Source organism: Hydractinia symbiolongicarpus, chromosome 3 (genome assembly GCF_029227915.1).
Source record: "Hydractinia symbiolongicarpus strain clone_291-10 chromosome 3, HSymV2.1, whole genome shotgun sequence".
In the NCBI taxonomy this organism is placed as follows: Eukaryota; Metazoa; Cnidaria; class Hydrozoa; order Anthoathecata; family Hydractiniidae; genus Hydractinia; species Hydractinia symbiolongicarpus.
In genome coordinates, this window is record NC_079877.1 from 11,045,557 (window position 1) to 11,072,892 (window position 27,336).

Below are 27,336 nucleotides of genomic sequence, written 5' to 3' on the forward strand. Positions count from 1 at the left end.
CAATACGGCAAAAATCGAAAATAATTAATCTTGTTATGGTACCATAAATAGTTCGGATTTTTAAAGGCAAGAATTTCGTTTCTAGAATGTTTGTTAATTTCACAAACCACCGGACTCCTGTGTTTTATTTTTAAAATGCTTTTCAGCAAGCGCTCTGTCAATTTATCAATATAGCAATTTTTTTAATTCTCTTCATAATTTGCTAGTTAGCACTAACTATTAAGAACTAATAAAAGTAACTATATAATCTCAATCCGTTTCTTATAATCTTTACCTTGAGTAACTGAAATTTCGAATAAGTGAAAATTTTCTTATACTGATCTTATACCTGAGTTTTTTTATATCATTGTAATTTTTACAAGGATTATTAGTTTAGAACATGTTTTGCATCACATCAAGGTTTATGTCGAAAATTAAATTTTATTATCTCTGAAATGAATCTTCTTGTAATAACTACCCGAGAAAGGGGTAAAAATCAAGTTGTTTTAAATTGGGAGATTAGCTACAGCTATTATTAAAGTGCTTTCGGATAAATGCAACATACGTTTCACCTTTATATTATAAGTGCGATGGATCCGAGGGGTCAATTGGTACAGTTCTTATTTTTTTGTTACGCACTTTTTATTTTGCTACGTGCATTTTTTTGTTTGTTACGAAAACTTTTTATTTTGCTACGCGCATTTTGTTTTTTGTTACGCGCATTTTATTTTTTGTTACGCACTTTTTATTTTGCTACGCGCATTTTATTTTTTGTTACGCGCATTCAATTTTGTTACGCACTTTTTATTTTGCTACGCGCATTTTATGTTTTGTTACGCACATCTTTTTATTTGTTACGAAAAATTTTTATTTTGCTACGCAAGTTTTTTTTATTTGGCAAATACTTTTTTCCCCAGCAGTTTTTCGGAATATCTTTTATTCGTATTTCTATTGTCGAAAATGGCGGATATGGACGTTGCAATCTACAAATATTTTGAAGATGGTTTAACGTACACAGAAATTCTTGAGTTTTTTCGAATTCATCATAATTATAACATGAGTCTGTCCACTTTAAAACGCTGGTTTTGTAGAAAGGGTATGTAAATGCGTTCATTGGAGGGTATAGGGACTGGTACAAGCTATTCATGACGTACTGTCTGGATGTTGATCCAACATATGATACCGGAGAATTCACAGGGCACTGATATTAGAAAGACATTTTTGTAGAGGAAAAGATGCGTGGCAGATTATGAAACATTTGGATCCTGAAGAGGTTGGACTGAGAAAAAGATTATTATTGCATCGCTGTAAATATGTAGCGAGTGGGTCAAATGGTGTATGGGATATCGATGACCATGATGAACTAAAACCTTTTGTTTCAGCATACAGGGTCGTACCGATGGATTGATTAGAATCTCAACTTAATAACTATGGATTCCCAGTTATCTTAGATGGCATTCGTTACTGTTTTATGCATTTAATTCGACAAGACTCGATTCTATAAAGAGGAATGGAATGCTCATATAACGTCTGAAGTTGCAATGATGGCCCTAGTGGTCGTCCTAATGGCCTTTATCAATTAGATTACATACAGAACGTGGAAATCAACGGGATTGTTTAGTTTAGTCCTGTCGTTGGTGATGTATCAAACAATTTTCCCCAAAAATTTTCGGAATTTATGGAGTTGTGTATAACGAATAATCGCAAGAAGACGGCAACCTTTTTGTACACCCCATTCACACCTAACAAAACTCGTTAAAATTAAACTGGTTTTATTAAAATTGGTTTTTACAAGTACCATTCACACCTAAAGTTTAAAATACATTTGCCACGATAAAGAAAAAGATTTAGTGTGCTTAATATTCTGACTTGAAACCTATTTGAAAGGAGTGAAAAATATTCTCTGGTCAGAGTCATGAATAAAGTTTATAACTCTGATAACTAGGTTAGCAACACCATAATAGTGTTTCTTGAAAACTTATATAACTGAAAGTTTGCAAGCCAATCACAACAAATATCGTCTTTTTACTTTTAAAACTTCGCCTTCAGCTTTATACAGCCTCATGTTTACTTTGCATATTAAAAATAATTTTTTAATATGAATGTGTAGCTAGCTACTGCTCCTGATTTGCATAACCACTATAATAATTCGACCAGCGTAAAATTCATCATCGAATATAAGTTTAGCTACATTTAATTATTGATATTTTGCTTCATTTATCTTCTAATGTCGTGAACAACTTTCTTGTGTTGTACGAGCACACCAGCGGTCGGCCATTTTTGTTTATGTTTATACATGGTTGTCGATAAAACACGAATAAAACAATCTCGACAATTGTGAGCATGGTTTTATAAAACCACATTAAAACATGTTTTAACTTTAGGTGTGAATGGGGTATAAACTAGGATTTTATTTGAATTTTTCATTATATTTGAAATACGGGTCAAGAAACGTTCTACATCTGGGCTTTATAGTTCTTACATTGAATGTCATAGATGGTCTATGTTAAACATTGTAGATGGTATGGTAATAATAATAACAAAAAAGCCAGATAAAAATGTCTTTTTGTGTATGTTTTGTGTGTGTTTCACTACTACATGCATAAAAATGCTCAAAGTATAGAGGAACCAAAAAAACCCTACAACATCTGCATATATCATGTCCTTTAATAGGACAATGGAAGGACCATATAAAAAAATAAGTCAATACAGAGGAGAGTTCAGCTCTCAAACAAAGGAAAAATACGTGATAGCCTAGAGATTAAAATGTGATTGTCCGGTTACCTCAACTAATGAAATGTAACAAAAACATTACATCTTTCAAAAGTCAAAATATAGACTCTGGGCTTTTCTACAGTATCTCTTAAAACGTTATTTCAGTATTGCCAAAAAAAAACCTGTAAGTCTTGAACCTCCGTCCCTTTGTTTCAAATTTTTGAAACTGCTGATTAATGCCTCAAAGCGTTCGTATTTTATTTGAAGTTTTTGCCGTTGTTTAAAATATCTTTGTATTACGACTTCCACTTGCATTGCTACTACTACTCTTTCTGCTTCTTATCCTATCTAGGAGATTGCTCAGTCTTCGTTCGATTTGGGGACCTTTTGACTTGTGACTATGTTTTGACACATTGTTGTTGTTCGCCTCACTACTTTTACTCTCAGGTTTGTTCTTGTTGTAATTTTCAATTACTTTACGAATTGTTTTTTTTCAATACGTTATCTATATTGTTCTTCTTTACCTATCAACAACACCAACACCAAAAAAGCGCGTTGTATTTTTAAAAATGTTTGTCGCAATCTTGGAAAAAACGCGTCGCATTCACAAAGCGAAACATAAAGTAAAGTGCGCGTAGCAAAAACAATAGTGCGTAGAATTTTTTTAAACAAAGCGAAGCATAAAGTGCGCGTAGGAAATACAATAGCGCATATCATTTTTTTAAACCAATCGAAGCATAAAGTAAAGTGCACGTGGTCACACATCACGCTCTTAAAGAATTTATATCTATTTGGGTGAGTAAGGCTATTCGCTCTCAAAACAAAGAATTTCCCGGTAATGATCACGTGAGTAAATAACAATAGAAATAATCAATCATAAAGGAAATTTATTTGCGGCCCAGCGTAATTTTTTCCACCTCATTTTATTTCTCAGTGGTAAAAATGAATTACGCTGGGTCCACCGGGCTAGAAAATATACGGTTAGATATACCGACAACGAATATTTTAAGCTTGGTAAAATTGTATGGAAGTTAAAGTTAAATTAGTGCAAAATCGTATACTAAAATGAAACAAAAAAATTCTTCGAGAATAATTGCTCTGGGTAATTCTAAACGTGATTTGTTTTATGAAGAAATATGTTCTTATTGTGTTCTTGATTTTTGAATCACAGCCATAACATTCTCATATAACTTAGGCCTATAAAAACCTAATACATCAATTTTTAATAACTTTACATGTGCTGAAGTGACAACTGTGTGCGTACACCAGCTCCCTCAATCTATGGCAGCATTCAGCTTTTTACCAGCGGGACGCAGTTGTCTGTTTATCAGCTACAGGGTGTATAACTAGTTTATTAAATCAAATTCAAGGTGATTTAATGAGTAATACAATGACCAAGGTTTTTTATTAATTTTTCAAGCCTTGAAGACCTTAAAACTGCTATCATAACTGAATTAATTTATCTTTGAAATATGTCACTGAAACGTGTCATGAAAAAAATGATGTTTTGGTAAACATTTAAAGTACAAGTAACCCATTCCAAACTTTCTTAAAAAGTTAATCTAAATTTCAAAGATCGTAAGGCCCACTTGTTCAACTTCGAATTTTTAAGCGATTTGGCCATGCTATACATCCTGAGCTACCATGGCCACATCGCCATTGCCTCGTAAAGTGATCCCGCATTTTGACAAATCCCGCTTGTTTTTCATAATGGCGGAGATATTATGCCGTCATAGATTCTCTTAAATTTAGAGGGCTGATACACGCTTTTTCTTATTGTCAAATTAATACGAATCACAACTGAAAATAAACATTATTGAAGATCTCTATGATCACAAAGTGCTTTGCTCGACATTTTAGAATGTAAAACATTTTAGAAAGTAAACGGTGTGGATATCTATGATGACAAAGTGCTTTGCTCGAAATTTTAGAATGTAAAACATTTTAGAAAGTAAACGGTGTGGATTTCATGGTGAACTAAAAAGTTTCAAAAAACGTTTATAAAAATAAAACATGCGGCAAAAAAAAAACCTCAAAAAATTACAAAGTCCTAGGAACTACATACAGAACTAGATTAAATTTACAATTATATAATAGACTGCACTAGACGGCCTCACGACTATACAACATCAAAATCAACTATATTTATAAAAATTACCTATGTGCAAAACGTCTACATACAAACTCGCCAGCCATTTTTTAGTTGTTCTTTTTCTCAAAAAACATGAAATCCTAAAACAAAATAATGATGAAAACAAACAAAAGTTTAAAACAAAAATAAGATTCACGAAAACTATCCTTAACTTTTTTTCATCTTATGAGCGATTCTAACTTTTAAAAATGTTGCTTTTAACAACCTAGATCACCATAAAAAACCTTTTTTATTTCGTCTCGCCTAGTCTAAGGTTGCCTACAGACTTGTTTCTTATAAAAACAACGTGTATTTATCATAGCTTTGCACAACCGACACCCCCAAACTGATATTCAAACTTACAACGAGAAAGCAAGTGCCTAACATCACAGCTTTCATTTTTACATCCAAATCCATGGGAACTAAAAACAAAAACATTTTTTGCAAATCACGTATGTGTATGTATATGTCATTTTATGTCATGTCTTCAGAAAAAACAATGTTTAATATTGTTTGGTTCTATCTCATATAATTTAAACAACAAAGTATATAACATACAAGTTACACTGAACGTATCAGCATCTGTGAAGCATTCCGTACCACAGCCCACCCACTGTTTCGTGATGGCACCAACTACAGTACCACCGTCCATTGATAACACCTAAATGGAAAATTGTGGATGTTGAGTGATCATTTTCGAGTAAATTACTAAACCTAGCCGGTAAAGAGAAGTTAAAATTCACAAAATAGAGTAATATTTAGATATTCTGATTATCATTCATACCACCAACTAAACTTTCACTTTGAGGGCTTAAAAACAATGTATGGATGAGATCTTTTCTGAAACTAATAAGGAAACATTTTTATTTTACGTAAGTTTTAAAGTGGATAAATTCTATACCTAACAAATTTTATTTAGGAGAAATATATAAATAAACCTAAATAATTAAACTTTGCGAAATTGCGGACAAAAACAAGAAGCGAACGCGCCTTAAAGAATCACGCTGTTGATGATGATTTTCAGAAAGAAAACAAAATCGCAATAGATGGGTAGGTAATTTAGACCCGGTATATTACCCATGGTGAATGATAGAGAAAAACAATACTTCTATACAGCCCAATAAATTTCAACTTACTGGGGTGACATCTAAACCGGGGGTGGGAGAAGGAAAACAAATGGAGGGATGAAAGTGGCTTCTATTGAAAGCAAGCTGTAACATACAAATGTGTTTTTCCACTAGGAAAAATCTTACAGGAAAATGAAATCAATTGGATTGTAATGATGGGAAACAATGAAATAAATTGAAACATTGACAAAAATGAACATTCAATAAATAAAACTATTTATCTGTTTAAATCAAGATTTTAAGGCTACAAACCTCAAATTGAACATCGCTACCACAGCTGATTGGCAAACATGGACCTCGAATCAGTAACTGAGGTGTTCGATTCGCATCACAAATTTCAAGCTTTTGTTCCCAAAGTGACCATCTGATAAGAAATCACATTTACTTATTAATACACATGAAAGTATATATAAAACTCAGGCACACAAAGGTTGTATTAAGTTTCTTAATAGTATATATTGCATCGTAGCCTTCAGGTTGCCATTACAAGAAAGTATGATTGATTGATCATCCAGATTAGCTACATAATAAAACATTATATGCACTAGATAAATTTTCTTCAGCATAAATTTTGTGTTTGATATTTTTGGGAAATATATTGCTAGTGTTTGAGAAGTATAGAAGTTTCGCAGACAAGCGATTGAGAAATAAAAATACATTGGTACAAAATGCCATTAACTTAATGATTACGTCCGAAGGTAATTGACATTCTAGTATATGTTGTATCACTCCCTCAATATATTTTTGTCATGAATATATGGCTATGGGAATAACCATTTCATTGTAAAGTAGTAGGGACATACATGAAGGAAATACAATAGCAGATTATTGTTTACATTTATTTTTTGTCATCATAAGTGCCACCATGGATAAAGTTCATGGCAGTGAAGTTTTGCTGTCATAATTCAAAATCGGCATTAGTATTAAATGACGGAAAATTGAGGTTCAAGTACATAACCATGCATTTCAACAGAATATTCATATTGCGTATTTCCCCAAGCCAGTGGTCATGGTGAAGATAAACATAAGCTAACTTTAATATTTGATTTTTTCATTTACCCATTTCTTTTAACCCCCTGTATCAATAGGGTATAGACCTTAATAAGTTAGAATTTTTTTGTGGAGGATTTCATTTCATGTTATAGAATTAAAAACAATAAAGCTATTTATACTTTTGTACGCAGTAACCAACAACTTCACCAGGAGGGGCTTGAATTTCAATTTCTTGTAAACAACAATAACAACAACATCCTTGGCATCTCAACGGTCGGCTTAGATGGATGACCTCACGTTGAAAGTTGTCCAATATTTTCATTTCAAATGGACGACCTGGTCCACAGCAATATCGTGTGCAACAATCAGTATCTTAAAAAATAGAAAATAATATCATACAAGAATAATATGAATAACAATACAAGCTTTTTACTGAGCATGAATTTTTTTTCTTAATATAGTTCAAAACAAGTTGGCAACTTTACATAACAGCAATGTAATAACAAATAATAACAATAATAACACACCTTCCATAGCAAAGTAGACTGCTTGTCCCAAAGTGTTTGTGATTCGGTATTTGTTGTTTGTCTCCCATCCAGTAAAAACTATGAGAAAACATCAAAAAAATACCATTATATTTACATAAGCGATACATACATATTTTAAAAGTAAACTGTAATAATTCTAAATGTAGATTGAAATGACATCTTAAAAAAAACATACGGTATAGTATTATTGTATTAATTGAGTGCCTTTTTTAATAAAGGTGCTCTATCGAGCAGAACTGCTCATTTTAGTGAATATGGTGCTTGAAAAATACCACAACTACCAAAAAAAAAAAAACGGTAAAAAAAGACTTGATGGAAAAGAATTTGAGTTTAGAACAAACACAATCTAGAATGGATTGGAAAAAGGTCATTAATATACCATCCAACCAATGCTAGCATAGAAAACAGACAGTAAACAGAAAATGCAAGTTATTACAATTAATAACAAGTTTTTTTCAAAATAATTTCAAAAAAGCAATAAGCAATTGATTTATAGAGCATTGCTTTATCTATAGTTGAATGTGGCACTAAAATAACACCAATAATATTGCACTGCATTGGCCTTATTTTTCCCCATCAAATTGTCCTACATAAACCATAAGGTGTGCATAGAGGCTATGGATTTGGGAGCAGAAATAAGGAAGGGGAGAGATTGCTTGAGTTTGGAATGGCAACGGACATGGTGGTTTGCAACACACCATTCAGTAAGAGACAGAGTAGGCTGATAACATATGAGTCAGGTGGTTGTAAGACACAGAGAGATTACTTCCTGGTTAGAAAGTCAGACAAGAAAGTGGTGAAGGACGTGAAAGTTATATCAGGGGAAGAGTGTGTTTCCCAGCATAGGTTGCTGGTTTGTGATATTATCTTGAAGAGTGTTAAAGAGGCCAAGGGAAAGTACAGGCCCCGTCGAAAAGTCTGGAAGCTGAAGGAAGAGATTGTAGCAAGACAATTTAGTGCAAAAGTTTAGCAGTTAGCCCACAATAGTCAATGTGATAGTGACAATGTTGAAAGTACTTGGACTACTTTGAAGAATTGTCTTCTAGAAGCTTCTGATGATACCTGTGGGTGGACGAAAGGACCAGCTAGACATAGACAGACCTGGTGGTGGAATAATGAGGTTGACCAGTGTATAAAGGAAAAGAGGAAACTTTGGAAAGAGTGGAAGTCAGGTGGTAGTAAAAATATTTACTTAGAAGCTAAGCGTCGCGCTCGTACAGCAGTGTATAAGGCAAAATCAGAAGCAGAGAGAAACAAATTTGCAGATGTGTTAAGAAGGGAAGACCAGCACAATGAGGTATTCAAGATAGCAAAGCAAATGAAGAAGACTAATCAAGATGTTGTAGGTGAGAAGTGTATACGTAATGATGAAGGTGTTTTGGCTAGCACAGAGGAGGAGAAAAGGGTAGCTTGGAAGAATCATTATCAGAGGTTGCTGAACACTGAGTTTGATTGGGACAAGGATAATTTGTCTGATGATGATGTTGTAGAAGGGCCAGCTATGCAGATCAAGACATAATGGCTAGTGGAGGCTATTAGGAAATTGAAGATTGGCAAGGCTGCAGGAGTATCAGGTATTGTTGCAGAGATGGTAAAAGCATCTGGATATATTGGAGTTGAGCTTATTACAAGTCTTGCTAACCAGATTATAAAGGATGGTGCTATTCCGAGTGAGTGGCAGTCGAGTGTAATAGTGAATTGTTTCAAGGGCAAGGGTGGTGCATTAGAAAGGGGTAACTATAGAGGTTTGAAGTTGGTTGATCAAGTAATAAAAGTTATTGAAAGAGTGATTGATAAATTACTTAGAGAAAGAATTGATATAGATAAGATGCAATTTGGTTTTGTTCCAGGGCGTGGCACTACAGATGCAATATTTTTACTCAGACAGCTTCAGGAAAAGTATTTAGGAAAGAGAAAGAATCTCTATTTTGCCTTTGTAGATTTAGAGAAAGCTTTTGATAGAGTGCCACGTAAAGTTATTTGGTGGGCTATGAGAAAATTAGGTGTGGATGAGTGGCTAGTTACGATGGTACAGTCTATGTACAGCAATACTAGAAGTCGTGTCAGGATTAACGATTCACTTAGTGATGAATTTAGTGTAAATGTTGGTGTACATCAGGGTTCTGTACTTAGTCCTTTGTTGTTTATTCTAGTCTTAGAAGCGCTGTCGATGGAGTTCAGAACAGGTTGTTCATGGGAGGTATTGTATGCAGATGATTTGGTTCTCATAGCAGAGTCGATGGAAGAATTAGTTGAAAAGTTTGAGAAGTGGAAGAAAGGACTAGAAGAGAAAGGGCTAAAGGTAAACACAGCAAAGTCTAAAGTCATGATTAGTAGCATTGCAGCCAAGTGTGACCTTGTAGTTGGAAAATGGCCTTGTGGAGTTTGCAGAAAAGGGGTTGGTAGAAACTCAATTTTTTGTCAGACTTGCAAGCAGCCAAGTGTGACCTTGTAGTTGGAAAATGGCCTTGTGGAGTTTGCAGGAAAGGGGTTGGTAGTAACTCAATTTTTTGTCAGACTTGCAAGGATTGGGTACATAAGAAGTGCAGTGGTATTAGTGGAAGGTTAAGAGCTGACATACAGTTTGTATGCAAGCGTTGCAAAGGTGAGATTATAGAGAATGAAGTATTTCCAGCTTTAATGATGAACAGTGGCTCGTTAGAGATAGTTGAGAACTTCTGTTACTTAGGTGATATGTTGGGCAGTGAAGGGGGTGTTAAAAGAAGTGTTACTTGCAGGATAGGTTCTGCTTGGAAAAAGTTCAGAGAGTTACTTCCTTTGTTGACTAGCAGAGTCCTGTCAATTGAGGTAAAAGGTAGGTTGTATGAGGCCTGTGTAAGAAGTGTTATGTTGTACAGTAGTGAGACATGGGCAGTGAAGCAGGAAGATCTTGACCGTTTAGAAAGGAATGATATGAGAATGGTTAGGTGGATGTGTAACGCCAGTCTGAGAGACAGAAAGAGTTCAGATGAGCTAAGAAGCAGGCTAAGTCTCCGTAGAATTAAAGATGTTATCCAGATAAGAAGATTGAACTGGCTGGGGCACTTGGAAAGAATGGAGGAGGATAATTGGGTAAGAAAGTATAGAGACTTGATAGTTCCTGGGGCAAAGCCCAGAGGCAGACCAAGAAAGACTTGGCAGGAGGTTATAAGGACAGACTTGATACAGAGGAAGTTGAGTTTAGATCTAACACAGTCTAGATCAGATTGGAAGGTCATTAATATACCCCGTCCAACCCATGCTAGCATGGAAAACTGACGTTAAGCCGAGAATGATGATGATGATGATGATGATGATGATGAAACTGCATTTCATTTTGGTATATCATCAAAAAATATATGATTTGAGAAAAGATCATGGTAAATAGTGTGACAAAGAAAGAATTTTAAAAAAGTGAATGACTTCAGGTTACAAAGTCCTACAAAAAAAATTGAGCATTAGTGTAAAATTATTTTTTTACTTTAGTATATAGTTCACAATTTTGCTTCTAGTGTCTTTTTTTACATAATTTTTATATTAATTCATAATAATACAGCTCTAAAAGGTATTTTATATTAAATGTAACATGATTTTTTTAACCTTCGAAGGAAGCCTTGAATTTTTTACCATCTATATAATAATACGCCAGTTCTGTCTGTCTGTGACTTTTGCATAGTTGAATATATTCTTCACCTTTTCTTTGATAAAGTCTGTAAAACATCTCCCATAAAATTGTTCTGTAATTTACCAAACTTTAACGTTAAAATAATATCAACGTCAAAGGAAAGTATATTAAATTAATGAAGCCATTACAGTGCACTTAAAACTTTGAGGCCAAATAACTTGGAAACAAGGTAGTGACGTCAATGATTCTTCACCGTGTGGGTAACTAGGGACCACCTAGGACCAATTTGGGTAATTTTCCCAACTCTGGGTCCCCCAAATCCGTTTCGGAACAGACGGGTTAGTGACGTCATTAAAAAACCTTTAAACCCCAATATTACTGCAACCGTTTGTCAAAAGTACCTGATGTTATACATTTTCTTGATCAGCGTTCCAAGATCTTTACAATAAAGCAATGGGTATGCAAATTTCCAAAAAAATAATTTTTGTCTTTTTGCAGGTCTTTGCTGACGTCACAAAATTTTAAACACCTTATATCTCCTTGACCGTTCATCAAAAGCAAATGATTCTATACATTATTTTGCTCAGAATTTCGAGCTCTACACAATAGAGGCAACATGAAATCAAGGCTCTAAATTATTTTTTTGTGGATGGGTTTGTGCTAAGGTCATCAAAATTTAAATGACGCTTCTTTTTCATTTTTATCCTGCCTCAGTGGATTTTTCAATTATAGCTATGGTTTATTTAAAATGCAAGGCCAGAAGATATACATACTTTCCAACATTTCCAGAATTTGTTTTATAACAAGTTGATCCACTTGCACGAGATACTCCAAACCTGGTGGGCAGCCAAGTGGTATTTGTACTTGTGGAGAAGGCATCCATTGAACACCACCAACTAAAATAGATTTGAAATAGCAGAACAAAAAGCATTTGAATATTAGGGTTCTTATCGTTTCATATTCATGTGTGCACTTGAGGCATTTCCTGTAGATCTTCAAAACCAGATTTTACTCTGGACAAACATTAAAATCGCAGGGGTCTTCTTGTTTCAACCTTAACTTTCTCACATTAAAATCACTTTATAAAATTAAATCTATAATATCAAATCTATGTGTTGAAGATCCTGACCAAATTATGTACAAAGTAAAGATGACCAGAACAACAAGTATACATTTGCCATTACTTACCAACGTGCTGGACTTGTTGAGGTTGTTCAGATACAACATTGGTCTTATCACTCATTGTTATATGTATAGCTATATCTAAAAAAGTATATGTTGTTGTAAAAACCCGTCCCTTTTGTTTCGTGCACATGGACACATTTTTTATAAATCAGAAGCAAAAAAAACTGCTGAGATTGCAAAGTGACCCAAACTCATGACATTTTTCCGACTACATTATTCCTTGGGATCTTCGGCCCACCTTTTCCCCATAGTTCTCTTTTAATACGACGTTGATACTCCGACAAGACGACTTCGTAGCAACAGGACAGAGCCGTAAGAGCCCCAGGGGCTATGTTGGGTCGTAGTTACTCGGGGGGTGTCTAACGGTTTCGTTGGACTCTTTGCTTTTTTGATGGTTATCATTTATAATGCTTTTATTTTATACTCAGTGGTTTAAAATGAATCACTTCCGTAATTTTTAGAGTAAAAGCTCGAGGCAGGGGGGGGGGGGGGGGGGATTGTGGGGAGCTTAACCCTTTTTATTGTGTTTATTACACATTTCCGTCCCCAGAGCTCTTTGAGATAAAACCTCACTTTCCGAGGTATATCTCAAAAGCTCTAGGGTCAAGAATGGTATTTACACTGTGTTATTCTCTCTTCTTCCAAGCTTAACCCAAACACCTTTTATTGTCATGATTTCGCTAGCATCAAAAACTGCAACGCCGTTTTGAAAAGCAGATAGTCCTAGGGAAGAAGTTGCGCATTTTTCGTCCCCAGAGCAAATCGAGTTTATCTCAAAGAGCTCTGAGATAAAAGATTTGAGATAAAAGAGTTCTTTGTACCTTCAGGGAATTTATTTTTGCCGGAACTAATATTTGCGAATTTTTTATCATTTTCGGTACAAAACAATTCACGAAACACTTTTTTCTCCTCGATACCTAGACCTTTAATTTAACGTCGCAAGCACTACAAAAACGGTATAAATTATTTTTTAGCAAAAAAAATTAGTTCTCGAGAAAATGAAATTTTATTTTTAAACAGTTTCTCGCCGAAATTTATTTCCTCGAGATATATGTAAGGTCCATGTAATAACGCACGCATTTCTGTAGATGACGGACTGTAAATTGGTTTGTATGCAGAAGAAAAATATTTTTCAACATTTATTATTAAACATCTCTTGTATTGATTTGTTTTACAACATGTGATTCCATTAAAAACATAAAAGTGACTGTTACACAACGTTACCTTTAGTGAGGAAACAACAATATCCATCTCGCCAAAATTAAATCCATCAAGGTATATGTGACAAGCTTTAGAAACAACAATATTTACAAGATGGGATATATATATCTCTTATAATAATACGGAGAGTGTGAATTTTCCCAAACCTGGGTCCCCGAATCCGTTTCGGAATGGACGGGTTGATGACGTCATTAAAAAACCTTTAAAACCTAATATCTCTGCAACCGTTTGTCAAAAGTACATGATCCTATACATTTTCTTGCTCAGCGTTTCAAGATCTATACGATGAAGGCAACAGGCATACACATTTCTGAAAAAAACATTTTGTGTTCTGACATGTCTCTGCTGACGTCATCAAAATTTAAATGACGGTTGTTTTAATATGAAATCAAGTAATATGTAAACAAACCATATCCTTTGTTTATCAGATCAAGCTCTTTTAATTAACGAGACTGTGGACGCTAAACTTAAGCGGGGATGCACGATACACAATACAGAAACAAAAATTACAAATACAGTATACCCACACAAAAAATATGTAATATTTGCTGATAACGTATTATTAAATCAAGTACGTATCTTATTACAACAACTTTTATATTAGAGGGATTTCCAATCAGATAGTCTCTCATAAAAACAAAAAAAAATCGGGTAACCAAGACAAATAAGCGTGTTAACTCGCTTAACACTAGGCCTTTTATACGTGTTTATATCACGACATAAAATAAACTGTTATATCTCGTAAAAGATAGTAAAATATCTCGTTGGCCTTCTTTGGCTTTATCAAGTCATGTAGCAGCAATGAGGAAATGATCTACCCTGCAGAAACCTTTGAAATAATGTACATGTTGAAAATAAAGATTATAACAAAAATAATTATATACATGCTACTTGTGCAAAAAAGAAATATATATGTTTATATATTTATTATATTAACCATTAATCGTAGATTGTTGGTTATTATCTCCAGTTTTCTCGAAAAACATAAAATCCTGAACAAAAAACAAGAACATGTATTTATTTATACACATGAAAAGATAGAAACAAAAAAGTTGAGACATTCACTCACAATCAAGAAGCAAGCTCCTAACATCACTGCTTTTATTTTTACATCTAAATCCATTGGAACTAAATAAAAAATACAGTTTAAAAAAACAAAAACTAGAAATAAACAGTAGGATTATTATTGTAAGTTTCCCGAATCTATTTGGGTCACGCAGGACTTTTGGTTTGGTAACTCTTTCAAAGAATTCACAATGACTTCACTTTTAGAGGAAAAGGCCTTGTTTCGCAGGCGTGATCACATCCGATCTCCTTCCAAAACAAAGTCAACTCGATTGAATTATTTTGTTGTTTACATAACTTTTGATAAGCATACTACGATAAAAAGGTGAATTTAATTCTACTTTTTCACGTATTGATTAAACGATGAAATAAATTGATTCTGTTATAAGGAGGAAAAATTGCATCTTTTCTACCCTACTGCAGTATTTATTTTTGCGATTTTGGCCGCAATTCGCAAAATTAAAATCCGAAAAATAGCACTTTTAGAACAAGCCGCAAAAGTAAATTCCGCAAACATACCTAGGCGAAAGTTGAGTAATCCTAAAAATACGTTCGGCAATATTTAAATATACCTTACTTAACATTCGTCTGTGGTAGGAAAAAATAACCCTTTTTCTTTGCATTTTTCTTAGGAGGTATTCAAAATGCTTATATGTGTTTTAAAAACATAGCTATCGAAAATAAGGATAACGCATGCAACCCCACCCAGTGGAAATGTTTTTATAAAACGCTCACATGTAATTCCGAAAGTGTCAGCATCAGTGAACATCTCTTTCACCATGCCCATCCATTGTTTTGAAATACGACCAACTTGGTTGGTACCATCTAAAGCTAAAACCTACAAGACAAACATTGAAATAAAACTGACAGGAATAAAACCCGGACAGGTATTTTTCATTGTGTGTGTTCCATGAAAAATCCATTTTTTGGCAAAGGATGTAAGCAAAACATTAGTAATTCGTAATTACCAGAAGAACATATGCCTATGCAGGCGTACCAATAAGGGGGGGGGGGGGGGGGGGAGCGATTGCTCTTGCTCACACAAAGACCCAACCAATTCTTGGAAATAAGAAACTAGCTGAGCGATTAATTGCTCCTCCAATTCCACAAAACGTGTTTCTGGCTGAGCAATATCAATTCATCTCACATGAAAATCAATGCTTTCTTTCTTATTATTTGTAGAAAAATAACCAAAATATATACAAATAAGGGTAAAAAATAGTAAGATAAGATAGATAAAAAAAGATTTTGTAATAAAAATGTGCCTTTATAATCTTATTCTATTTATTCAGATTGCTCGCCCAATCTAAATCATTGTAACCTTGGGAGAGTGATTTACTGCTCAGGTGTTCTTTGCTTATTGATTGGCTTGCCCATGTTTTCTTGCATTGTCTACAGCATGTGCTACGGCGGTAGCATCATTGGAATAGCGAAACACTCTATAGAACAAGCGCCTTGCAAGCAAGAGGTGGTGGGTTCAAGTCCCATTGATCCATCACCTTTGCAGCACATGTGCTTTACTTTTATACTGCTGGTCTCAAATTATGCAGTTAAAAGTATTTTCAAAGTTCTTTGCTAACACTGTAGCAATACATAAAAAGTTAATAATCTTGTATATTACTTTAGTGGTAATCGTTTGAAAAAGGAAATTTGGGGAATCTCTAGCAGTTAACCTGTCAGAAAAAATTATAGATGACTTCTCTTTATAACGTAAATTAACATACTTTGAATTCCACATCACCACACATATTGAATGTACAAATAGGTCCTTCAATCAACAGCACTGGGTTTCGTTGTGCATCGCAAATCTCAAACTTTGGCGCACATAATGACCACCTAAACATACAAGTCAATAATTGTCACGGTGTACCAGAATGGATCCAATCATGTATTGTTCCAATACCTCTCACTGCTGTTTCAATCACTTTATAGTCAAAATTAAGAGTGACAATAAGCCAGAACTTACTTTTGAATAACATATCCAATTGGTGTACCAGGTGGTGATGTCACCTCTAACTCTTGCAAGAAACAAGGACAACAGCAACCAGTGCATCTAAACGGTCGGTTGAGATGGATCACTTCTTGTTGATTATTGTCATATATTTTAATATCAAAAGGACGGGCTGGACCACAGCAGTTCCGTGTACAACAATCAGTATCTATAAGTAACAGAGTGTTTACTTTTGCTCAGGAGTGTTTCACAATTCTTTTGTCAAAGTGAAATTTTGCAAAATAGAAAATAACACCAACCTTCAACTGCAAAATAAACATTCTGTCCTAAGGAGTTCTTGACCTTGTATTTGTTATTTGTTTCAAAGCCAGTAAATGCTGTAAAACAAATACACAACCTATTATGTTATGTTACTAAAGAAAAAATAATTAGAATTCCAATTACTTGGTATGCAGGCTGTTGCTTAGCCCTCAAAAGTTGTTGCAAAAGTTTAAATTGGCTTTGTCAGTTAAAGAAGGAGGGTTAAACATAAACCAGTTTAGACAAGCAATGACAGTGAACCAAAGTAATATCTACTCAGTGTATAACAGTTTATTTTAGACAAACAAAAATACCTTCGAGTAGTTCCACTTTTTGTTTGACAATTAACTGATCAATTTGAGTTAGGTATTCCAGACCTGGGGGGCATCCAGGCGGTCCTTGTGTCACAGGCATCCACATTTCTCCACCTAGTAAAAATTAGTAGACAAACATTATGAAGAACATTTTTAACTGATGACAAAACTAAGCAATGCAATACACTAATGTAGCATTTCCAAATCTCTCGCACAAGTGCTATATATTGGGGTTTGTTTATTAAATTTGATTCTGTACTGACTTTTTTACTTAAAAAACAAAATCTGTACATCAGCCATACCTTGTACTGGTACTGCACCATATCCAGGTTGTGCAACCACAACTGCCTGTCCTTGGGCTGGAGGATAACCAGGCTGTGACACATACCCAGGTTGTGGTGCATAGCCAGGCTGTGGTGCATACCCAGGCTGTGGTGGTGGCGCATACCCAGGCTGTGGTGCGTCTCCTGGTTGTGGTGGTGCGTATCCCTGTTGTTGTTGGTAACCCGGCTGAGCCATTCCAATTTCTTATATATATTTCACACTAAGAAAGAGAGTAGCACTAATCACAATCTGGTTTGTTTTTTTAACTTAAGCTTTTATTTAAAGTTTCTTTTAATGTGATCAACCAGTTGTCGTTAGGACTTACTTAAACAGTTTGTGTTATACAAATACAAAATGATGAGACATGCAAATTATTGATTAATAACTTGATTGATTAATCACCTTTTAACAACTTGTTTACTTTTATTTTAATTAACTGTATCAATTTCCTTAAAATATATTGAACCAATTAATTCTACTGAATAAATTATTTGACAAAAATGTTTATACTGCAAATAATACACTCAATATGGAATTTAAAGACAGGTCTTGGAAAATACACCATGCCTGAAAGCATTTGTAAAACACTTAAAGTGTGCTTTTTGCTTGGGTGCAAAAACACTTTTAATAAAATTAACAATTACATAATAATAGTAATATCATTAAAATAATAAAAAAAATAATTATGCTATCTAAACAATATAATATGATTTAAAGGAAACCCTAGGTATAAAACAATATTGCACTTTTATTAGCAGCCAATTATCAGCCAATATACACATTACCCTCAAACTATGGTAAAAAAAACAATTCTCTAACTTTGTATAAAAAGTATTAACAAAAGCCATTTTTTACTCTGTTTGTCCTTTTTGTAAATAATATCTATCACAAAAAAGGCGAAGTCTAACATACATTATATATCCATATATAATAAAAGATCTTCCTTATATAAATAAAAGTTTATAAAACAATACTAGTACTCAAACTTTCATGTATATACTCACAGTTTCCAAATTACGAGGAAAAACAAATGATAAAACAGAAGGGACACTGAAAAGCTTAAAATGAAACTCTGCTAAAAAGGCAAATGACAAAATTAAATTGACACAATGTTAAAAATGTGTCGAAAACAAAATCAAATTGGCATAATTATTAATACATAATAATACTTACAAAGCATCACTAATTCAGTACAAAATTTTTGAAACTTAAAACAACTTTTGTTAAAAAAAAACTTGTAGTGTAACTGTCGTGTTTGTTTGCGACAAAATCCAATATATACTATGTCAAAATGATTAGCTAAGCAGGAATGTCTTTATAAAAAATATATTTGACCTATCACTCATGTTCAGCTTTTATAAAAAAAGTTATAAATGAATTAGTTGTTGCATTCATAAAAAGTATTCATATTAAATCAGATTAGAAATAATAAAATATATATGATTAGAGTACCTATTGTTCAGGAACCGATTATATATTCTACATATATTTAATTATTCTTGAAATTAAAATAAAAATACAATATTGATTAAAGGAAACAAAAACTAAATGTGGTAGAAAGCACACCTATATGGTTTGGACAGTACAGGCAAATCTGGTACAATTTTCCTTGTACTGGTAATGCTACTTGATGTTCACTTTATGTATACTCAGGTTGTTGTGTGCACAGATTTGTGTAAAATGAATGGAAAGATCCTGAAAAAAGAGCAAAGCAATAAAAAAAATTAGACTGACTTTCACATGAAATTCCTTAGGTATATATACTTTTAAATCCATAATTCACGACAGAATAACTATCATCAAAATTTTAAACAAAATTTTGATTTAAAAAAAAATGCATATGAAATTTTAATTTTTGCATTTTACAAGAATTAAATTTTGTGAAAAGAAGCTAAAAAGCAAGTTACTCTATTATTTTTTTACCGAATTTCTAGACAGTTGCGATATGCTGTCAAACCATAACAAAAACATTTGAACGTTTAATAAATATGAACTTTAATGCTAGCATATTTTAATAGCCAAAAAATCAAACATTTTACATAATTTGTAAAGAACATCCTTTAGCAGAACCTCTTTGACACAGAGGGATTATATTATGCATTTCACAATCACATGTTACCTCTATTTTATATTTTTTATCCTCCTAAAATAACAAAAAGTGAAAGTACGCATAAACTATTGCTACGATGAATTAAAGCAATTTTATGCACCCTAATGAAACAAGTTGTAGGGTGTCTTGTTTTTCACAGCAAATAGCGAAAATTATAGGGCCAGAGGGAGACACCCCTGTATTTTTCTATCATTTTGTTTAACTATCACATTGTTTGGAAATGTGTGGAGTTCTTATGGCATCCATAGCATACCAACACATTTCAAGGCAGCAGAACAATTTCGTAGTAGAAATGTGACATTTGACTTAGCCAGTTTTTGAAGGATAGTTATGGATGATTTGAAACAAAGCAGTACAGTGATGATGCAGAGATTGCAGAGCTGTTGGTAGATGATGTGAGAATACTATATTGAACAAGTTGCTAAAAGAGTTGGTAACATTATTTACACATTGCAAGTCTGGATTTGACGTTAGCAGTGTACTTTATGATGTGGGTGTTGATAGATTATCGATGGCAGCAGCATTTATGGAATACTGATGGATGTCTTTATCTGAAAATTGTTTATGTTGATCGCTTTTACTTTCTTGAATCACAAGGTAGATAACACTAGGTTGAGGATGGCTAGTGTAAATTTTAGTACTCTGAGAGGTAGAGCAGGTGAAGTAGTTGAAATGTTAGAACATAGATCTGTTGATATGTGTTGTGTTCAGGAAGTAAAGCTTTTTTGGATTGGTAATAGTGATGGATATGGAGGAGTTGGCATATTCATTGCAGAGAAGTGGGTAGAAAAAGTAATAGATGTTATGCGTGTTAATAGTTGTATTATAGTGCAGTTTATGCCCTACAGTGTGGACTCGATGAGGAAGGAAAAGATAATTTTTATGATGAGTTAATAGCAGTCACATCAAAGTTTAAAGACACTAAATGGTTGGCAGCAAATGGTCATGTTGGGAAGTCATCTGATTTGGGAGCAGAAATAAGGAAGGGGAGAGATTCCTTGAGTTTGGAATGACAACGGACATGGTGGTTTGCAACACATCATTCAGTAAGAGAAAGAGTAGGCTGATAACATAGGAGTCAGGCGGTTTTAAGACACAGACAGATTACTTCCTGGTTAGAAAGTCAGACAAGAAAGTGGTGAAGGACGTGAAAGTTATATCGGGGAAAAAGTGTGTTTCCAAGCATAGGTTGCTGGTTTTTGATATTAATCTTGGAGAGTTTTAAAGAAGCCAAGGGAAAGTACAGGCCTGTCTGAACAAAGAGATTGTAGCAAGACAATTTAGTGCAAAAGTTCAGCAGTTAGCCCATAATGGTCAATGTGATAGTGACAATGTTGAAAGTACTTGGACTACTTTGAAGAATTGTCTTCTAGAAGCTTCTGATGATACCTGTGGGTGGACGAAAGGACCAGCTAGACATAGACCTAGTGGTGGAATAATGAGGTTGACCAGTGTATAAAGGAAAAAAGGAAACTTAGGAAAGAGTGGAAGTCATGTGGTAGTAAAAATATTTACTTAGAAGCTAAGCGTCATGCTCAGACAGCAGTGTATAAGGCAAAATCAGAAGCAGAGAGAAACAGATTTGCATATGTGTTAAGGAGGGAAGACCAGCGCAATGAGGTATTCAAGATAGCAAAACAAATGAAGAAGACTAATCAAGATGTTGTAGGTGAGAAGTGTATACGTAATTATGAAGGTGTTTTGGCTAGCACAGAGGAGGAGAAAAGGGTACCTTGGAAGAATTATTATTAGGGGTTGCTTAACACTGAGTTTGATTGGGATGAGGATAATCTGTCTGATGATGATGTTGTAGAAGGGCCAGCTTTGCAGAATGGGTAGTGGAGGCTATTAGGAAATTGAAGATTGGCAAGACTGCAGGAGTATCAGGTGTTGCAGAGATGGTAAAAGCATCTGGATATGTTGAAGTTGAGCTTACTCCAAGTCTTGCTAACCAGATTATAAAGGATGGTGCTATTCTGAGTGAGTGGCAGTCAAGCGTAATACTAGTGAATTGTTTCAAGGTCAAGTGTGATGCATTAGAAAGAGGTAACTATATAGGGTTTAAAGTTGTTGATCAAGTAATGAAAGTTATTTAAAGAGTGATTGATAAGTAACTTAGAGAAAAAATTGATATAGATAACATGCAATTTGGTTTTGTTCCAGGGCGTGGCACTAAAGATGCAATATTTTACTCAGACAGCTTCAGGAAAAGTATTTAGGAAAGAAAAAGAATCTCTATTTTGCCTTTGTAGATTTACAGAAAGCTTTTGATAGAGTGTCACGTAAAGTTGGTGGGCTATGAGAAAATTAGGTCTGGATAAGTGGCTAGTTACAATGGTACAGTCTATGTACAACAATGCTAGGTGTAGTGTCAGGATTAACGATTCACTTAGTGATGAATTTAGTGCAAATGTTGGTGTACATCAGGGTTCTGTACTTAGTCCGTTGAGTTCAGAACAGGTTGTTCATGGGAGTTACTACATGCAGATGACTTGGTTCTCATAGCAGAGTCGATAAAAGAATTGTTGAAAAGTTTGAAAAGTGGAAGAAAGGACTAGAAGAGAAAGGGCTAAGGGTGAACATACAGTACTGTGAAAAGGTTTGTTAACATCGTGGTTCATGTTTATTTCATGTTACGCCGATGTGTATTTTTTTAACAATCGTGGTCCTCATGATCATGTTTCGTGGACTACACGAACAAAAATTAAACATTACACTGTGGTGTCCACGATAGATAACTTCTATTATAAAACAACAAAGACCAATAGATAACTTCTATTGTAAAACAACGAAGACCGTATTAGTTTATCAATTAAATCAAAAACCGACGGCAAAAAAGTAAATTAACACTTGTTGTTTTAATTTGCTGTCATAAAGCTAGCTACATAATAGATTTTAATCGTTCGTGAATAAAACATTTCTATCGCTGCTTTTCATTTATAAACTTTTAAAATGCGATCTAAAAAACATTTCTATCGCCGCTTTTCGTTTTTATACTTTTAAAATGCGATCTTAAAAAACATTTCTATCGCTGCAGACAAATTTAACTTTTCTAGACATAAAAAGGTAAAAAGGTACCAAGGTAAAAATACAATCGCGTCCATGACGAAAAAGTATACACCAAGCAAAAACTATGAATATGTTTTTTTAACTTGATAAACCTGAAACAAACAAATTAACTTTAATGAAAGACTTTTTTGAAAAGAAAAAAAATTAAATTATACTGCCTATAAAAATCGTGGAGCTCGCGAAAATAATCGTGGGACACATGATCCTTCGTGGAGATAATAATATCAGCGTGGTGGCCACGATAGAATGATTGAATGTTTGTTATACATAAAGACCATGATTTTATCGTGGTTCGTGTGCACCACGCTTGTTACACGAACACAATGTTAACAAACCTTTTCACAGTACTGTAGCAAAGTCTAAAGTCATGATTAGTAGAATTGCAGCCAAGTGTGACCTTGTAGTTGAAAAGTGGTCTTGTGGAGTTTGCAGGAAAGGGGTTGGTAGTAACTCAATTTTTTGTCGAATTGCAAGCATAATAAGTACAGTAGTATTTGGTGGAAGGTTAAGAGCTGACATTCAGTTTGTTTGCAAGCGTTCAAGGGTGAGATTATAGAGAATGAAGTATTTCCAGCTTTAATGATGTACAACAGTGGCTCGTTAGTGATAGTTGAGAACTTCTGTTACTTAGGTGATATGTTGGGCACTGAAGAGGGTGTTGGAAGAAGTGTTACTTATAGGATAGGTTCTGTTGGAAAAAGTTCAGAGAGTTACTTTCTTGTTGACTAGCAGAGTCTTGCCAATTGAGGTAAAAGGAAGGAAGGGGGCCTGTGTAAGAAGTGTTATGTTACATGGTAGTGAGACATGGGCAGTGAAGCAGGAAGATCTTGAATGTTTAGAAAGGATTTATATGAGAATGGTTAGGTGGATGTGTAACGCCAGTCTGAGACAAAAAGAGTTCAGATGAGCAAAGAAGCAGGCTAAGTATCCGTAGATTTATAGATGTTATCCAGATAAGAAGATTGAATTGGCTGGGGCACTTGGAAAGAATAGAGGGCGATAATTGGATAAGTGTAGAGACTTGATAGTTCCTAGACAAAGCCCAGAGGCAGACTGAGAAAGACTTGGCAGGAGGTTATAAGGACAGACTTGATATAGAGGAAGTTGAGTCTAGATCAGATTGGAAGAGGATCATTATTATATATATATATATATATATATACCCCGTCCAACCCATGCTAGCATGGAAAACGGACATTAAACCGAGAATGATGATGATGATGGTGATGAGTCTTCTTTTTTATTTCGTTGTTTCTTATCTGATCCTTTTTCAAGCCAGTTTGTGACATCGTCAACTCTGTTTTATCTGCAGTAGTTAAACCTCTTTGTGCTTTGCTTTACTTTGCATGATTTTCGTTTTAATCTGCACAAAATAAGCAAACCCAAGTTAAGATTCACAACTACAGTTGATAAGTTTTGCATTGCATTGCAATGAATCCAAATTTCCAAGATGGTGATATGACGTGTGGTGTTGCGGACATTGAGCATTTTAAGGTTCACATTCTTTATTCAGTTAATGCAGCTTCAGTAATTCCTTTTTTATCAGCAAGGATGTGTACAGCTGGCTCCAACATTTTATTCAAGGAATCACTATCTTGTCCGTTGGTATATCAAAGTTCTTCTGCAGATATTGGGATCCTAGGCAAAACAGAATTTGGCACTTCTTTTTGTTTATGAATTTTAATATCTATTTTTTGTGAATCAGTCACATTGTTTAACAGCTTGGTCAGATTAATGTTGTAGTAATATAATGCTAGTTTAACAACAATGTAAGGTTATACATTTATAAGAAAATTTGGAAAAAAAGACATTACTCCTAACATATAACACAATCTATAGGGAAACCTTCCTTCTTTAAAGTTTCTTTTTTTGAAATTTTTTAAGATGCGATTTTGTGATTTGTCTATAACTTGTCTGTGATTTGTCTGTATTTGTCTGTTATTCGTCTGATCTGTAGCACAAAAAGCTTTATTTTCCCAATCGGCAAATGACACAATATTTTTAAGCCAATTACAGGGTATTAACATTTCAGGGACAATACGCTATGCATGCAGTCACCTCTTCATAAATAGGGGCTGAATTTTTCGTAGAACTTCAAACCTGTCATTTTATTGTGTAGCTTTATTTTAATTTAGATATTTGTAGTTCTTGTTTAATCAAAGCTTTTTCTGTGAGAGTTTTGTTTTTTCCCTCAATTGAAGTTGTACCAATTGACAATAGTACCCGGAGAATGGTACATGGAATCAGTCCCTATATTATATACTTGTGCGCGTATCAAGTGATACATAACACCCAATGTGCGCGCCTATTTGGAGGTAAAAATGTAAACAAACCAAGTGGACACCACCTCCATTCTTGTACACGCATCTTTTGGGATAGCATTAAGTAATGTTATATGATTTGCGTGCAGAAAAAACACAGCACTAAGATTGAATAACCTGCAAAAGTATTTGAGAAAATGGTAGGACAAATGGTAAATTTGGTACTTCTATCGCTTTTTGTAGATCCACTTTCAACCAAGATCAAAGCTACTTAGCTAACAATTTTTCCTGAATCAAAATGGGCTGCAAAATAGCTAGTTACCTCTGTATACATTGGCACTTTTTAGGTGCAGGGAACAACAAAAAGGAACTTTCCTACGGATTGTAACTTCTCCTTTATATCAGTTCACTATTTTTTTAGTACAGACTGTTTCTATTCTACCTTCAGCCAAGAAGGTTGGGGCAGGGTGGAGAAAAAAAACACCTTTATCCTTTTGCACATGCAAGTTGTCATGCATGGGAAGTAAATAAATTCCAAAGAGAAATGGCGACCGCAGCCGGCCGGTCGGGCCGGCTAATAAAAAATTGGACGTTTAGGCATACGGGGAAAAATGGGACCCTGCATCCAGGAACCACAGGAGGATGGGACCTGGGGGACGCAGGGAAAATTGTAAATATAAAAATGTAAATATTGCAAATGATAAAAGGAAAGTGAGAGAATGTTACAAAATTTGCTTTGGTGCAATGCTTGGTTTATTTCTCCATAATAAGATGGTTATGGACACATAATGCCAAGAAATTTGACTGCAGGGAAAAAAGCAAAAAAACACACTAAAGAACAAACGATAAACGAAAGTCGTGTAAAGATTTAATAGCTAGATTGAGAAATGGGTGAAAAAGACGGGATTATTATAGCTATACAAATATAAATGCATCAGCAGGATTTATTCTTATACTCCTCCGGCCTACGAAACAAGAAACTATTTTTCGATACTGATAGCGCGTTATTCTTTCTAATGGGGACATTATTCTCCGTACGAAATATAAACGGCAGAAAACTTATTTGCGATCAACTTCGTCCCCAGGACTATTTGCTTCTCAACGGCGCTGCGCTTTCTGATAGTTCTAGCGAAATTCGACGCCACGGTAAAAGGTGCTGGGGTCGAGCTTGATATCCATTTGTATTTCGACTTTAAGCTCCCTATCTACCACAAAAAAAAGTTTAGTGAAAGAAACTTCGTGGAAAGAAGAAGCCTACTCCACTGCACTTTTTACGTGAAGGAAATTTTGAAGTTTATTAAACCTCTCTTTGCAATTGTCGCAAATAAGGGGCGCTCTCAAGCATCCTCGCTTCCACGGGTTTTTCGCTTTCCGAAGATTCTTCTTAAAATTTATTTTGTGGCTGCCACAAAAAAGTTTTTTGTTCGCTTCTCCTTTAACCTCGATCCCAGGGCATGCTGCGTTTTTTGTCCACGGATTTTATGGAAACACACTGAAGTCGAGTTTGTTTAAACTAAATTGCGTGGGATTTCAAGTCAGCTAAACCAAACAAGATATTCTTGGCTGCAATAGTCAAGAATATCTGCGGTGAAGAACAGTAACAAATGGCTGATTAGAAACATCTTTGATTCTCATGTTTAAAAAGCCTGTCATATGGAAGCCAGATCTACTACTGCATAATTCTTAGAATAGAAGACATTTTCTGAATGACAATTAGTGGTATGTGTTTTTATCAAAGTACCCAAATAGGTCCTGAATATGTGTCTGAACCATTACAATCTCGATCCTAGGGTCTGTAAGGAGGATGATTGCGTTTTATCTTCATATCAAAAAAAGCTACAGGCACTGGGTTTGACAATCGGACGGCGAGAAAAAATCATCTCTTCACGCCGTCTCGGATATCTAGGAAGCGAAAAATTGGCCTGGGAACGAGGTTGAGTGCGGTTGTTACTGTGTTCGATTCCATTTGACTTTATTTCTTTTGTGTCCTGCGATGTGGGTGCGTGATTTTAATATGTAGTCATTTTTTATAATTGGCAGGCTTTTATTACTAATATGTATATTTATGGTACGTTTAATTCTATTTATGACGATATCCATTTTCCACTTTAGGAGTTTATTGCAAGAGTAATTTCATAAATAAAAATAGAATGGGCTATTCTCATCCCCAGAGTTTGTTGCTTATGTCAAAGCCACTAGCGCTTACTTGACAGCTAAACAAGATGTCAAAAAGGCGAAATCCCCTAGGGAGAAGGTTGAAAATAAGCCACAGCTTATGTTTGAGAAAATACGGTAGATTTTCGCCTTGGGAGAATTCTTATGGATTTTCCACGTGGTTACAAAAGTTATTGTGTTTACTTGCTACTCATTTCAGTTTTTGTATGTTAGTGATGAAACTTGATCGACCCCGGAGACAATTGTTTTTGGTCAACCTTGGAA

General features: G+C 34.5%; 2 protein-coding genes across 3 annotated transcripts; both read right to left on the reverse strand.

The window, feature by feature from the left end:
• Window positions 1-3,561: 3,561 nt before the first annotated feature.
• On the reverse strand, window positions 3,562-12,446 carry LOC130635695 (phospholipid scramblase 1-like). The gene is made up of 8 exons (XM_057445115.1): window positions 12,286-12,446; window positions 11,871-11,993; window positions 7,473-7,550; window positions 7,125-7,317; window positions 6,205-6,316; window positions 5,384-5,486; window positions 5,189-5,247; window positions 3,562-4,926 (listed from the first exon to the last, which is right to left on the reverse strand). Exons 1-8 carry the CDS (start codon window positions 12,410-12,412, stop codon window positions 4,894-4,896), a joined length of 828 nt encoding a protein of 275 aa, XP_057301098.1. The 5' UTR covers window positions 12,413-12,446; the 3' UTR covers window positions 3,562-4,893.
• A 1,577-nt stretch (window positions 12,447-14,023) lies between these two features.
• LOC130635693 (phospholipid scramblase 2-like) lies at window positions 14,024-18,783 on the reverse strand. 2 transcript variants are annotated; one of them, XM_057445114.1, is made up of 9 exons: window positions 18,631-18,783; window positions 17,436-17,677; window positions 17,134-17,247; window positions 16,819-16,896; window positions 16,535-16,727; window positions 16,293-16,404; window positions 15,304-15,406; window positions 14,573-14,631; window positions 14,024-14,495 (listed from the first exon to the last, which is right to left on the reverse strand). In XM_057445114.1, the coding sequence occupies exons 2-9, from the start codon at window positions 17,650-17,652 to the stop codon at window positions 14,436-14,438; spliced, it is 936 nt and encodes a 311-aa protein (XP_057301097.1). In that variant the 5' UTR covers window positions 17,653-17,677; window positions 18,631-18,783; the 3' UTR covers window positions 14,024-14,435. The 2 variants fall into 2 exon arrangements, with proteins under 2 accessions (XP_057301097.1, XP_057301096.1); XM_057445113.1 differs by lacking the exon at window positions 18,631-18,783 and having other exon boundaries at window positions 17,436-18,293.
• Between the last annotated feature and the right edge of the window lie 8,553 nt (window positions 18,784-27,336).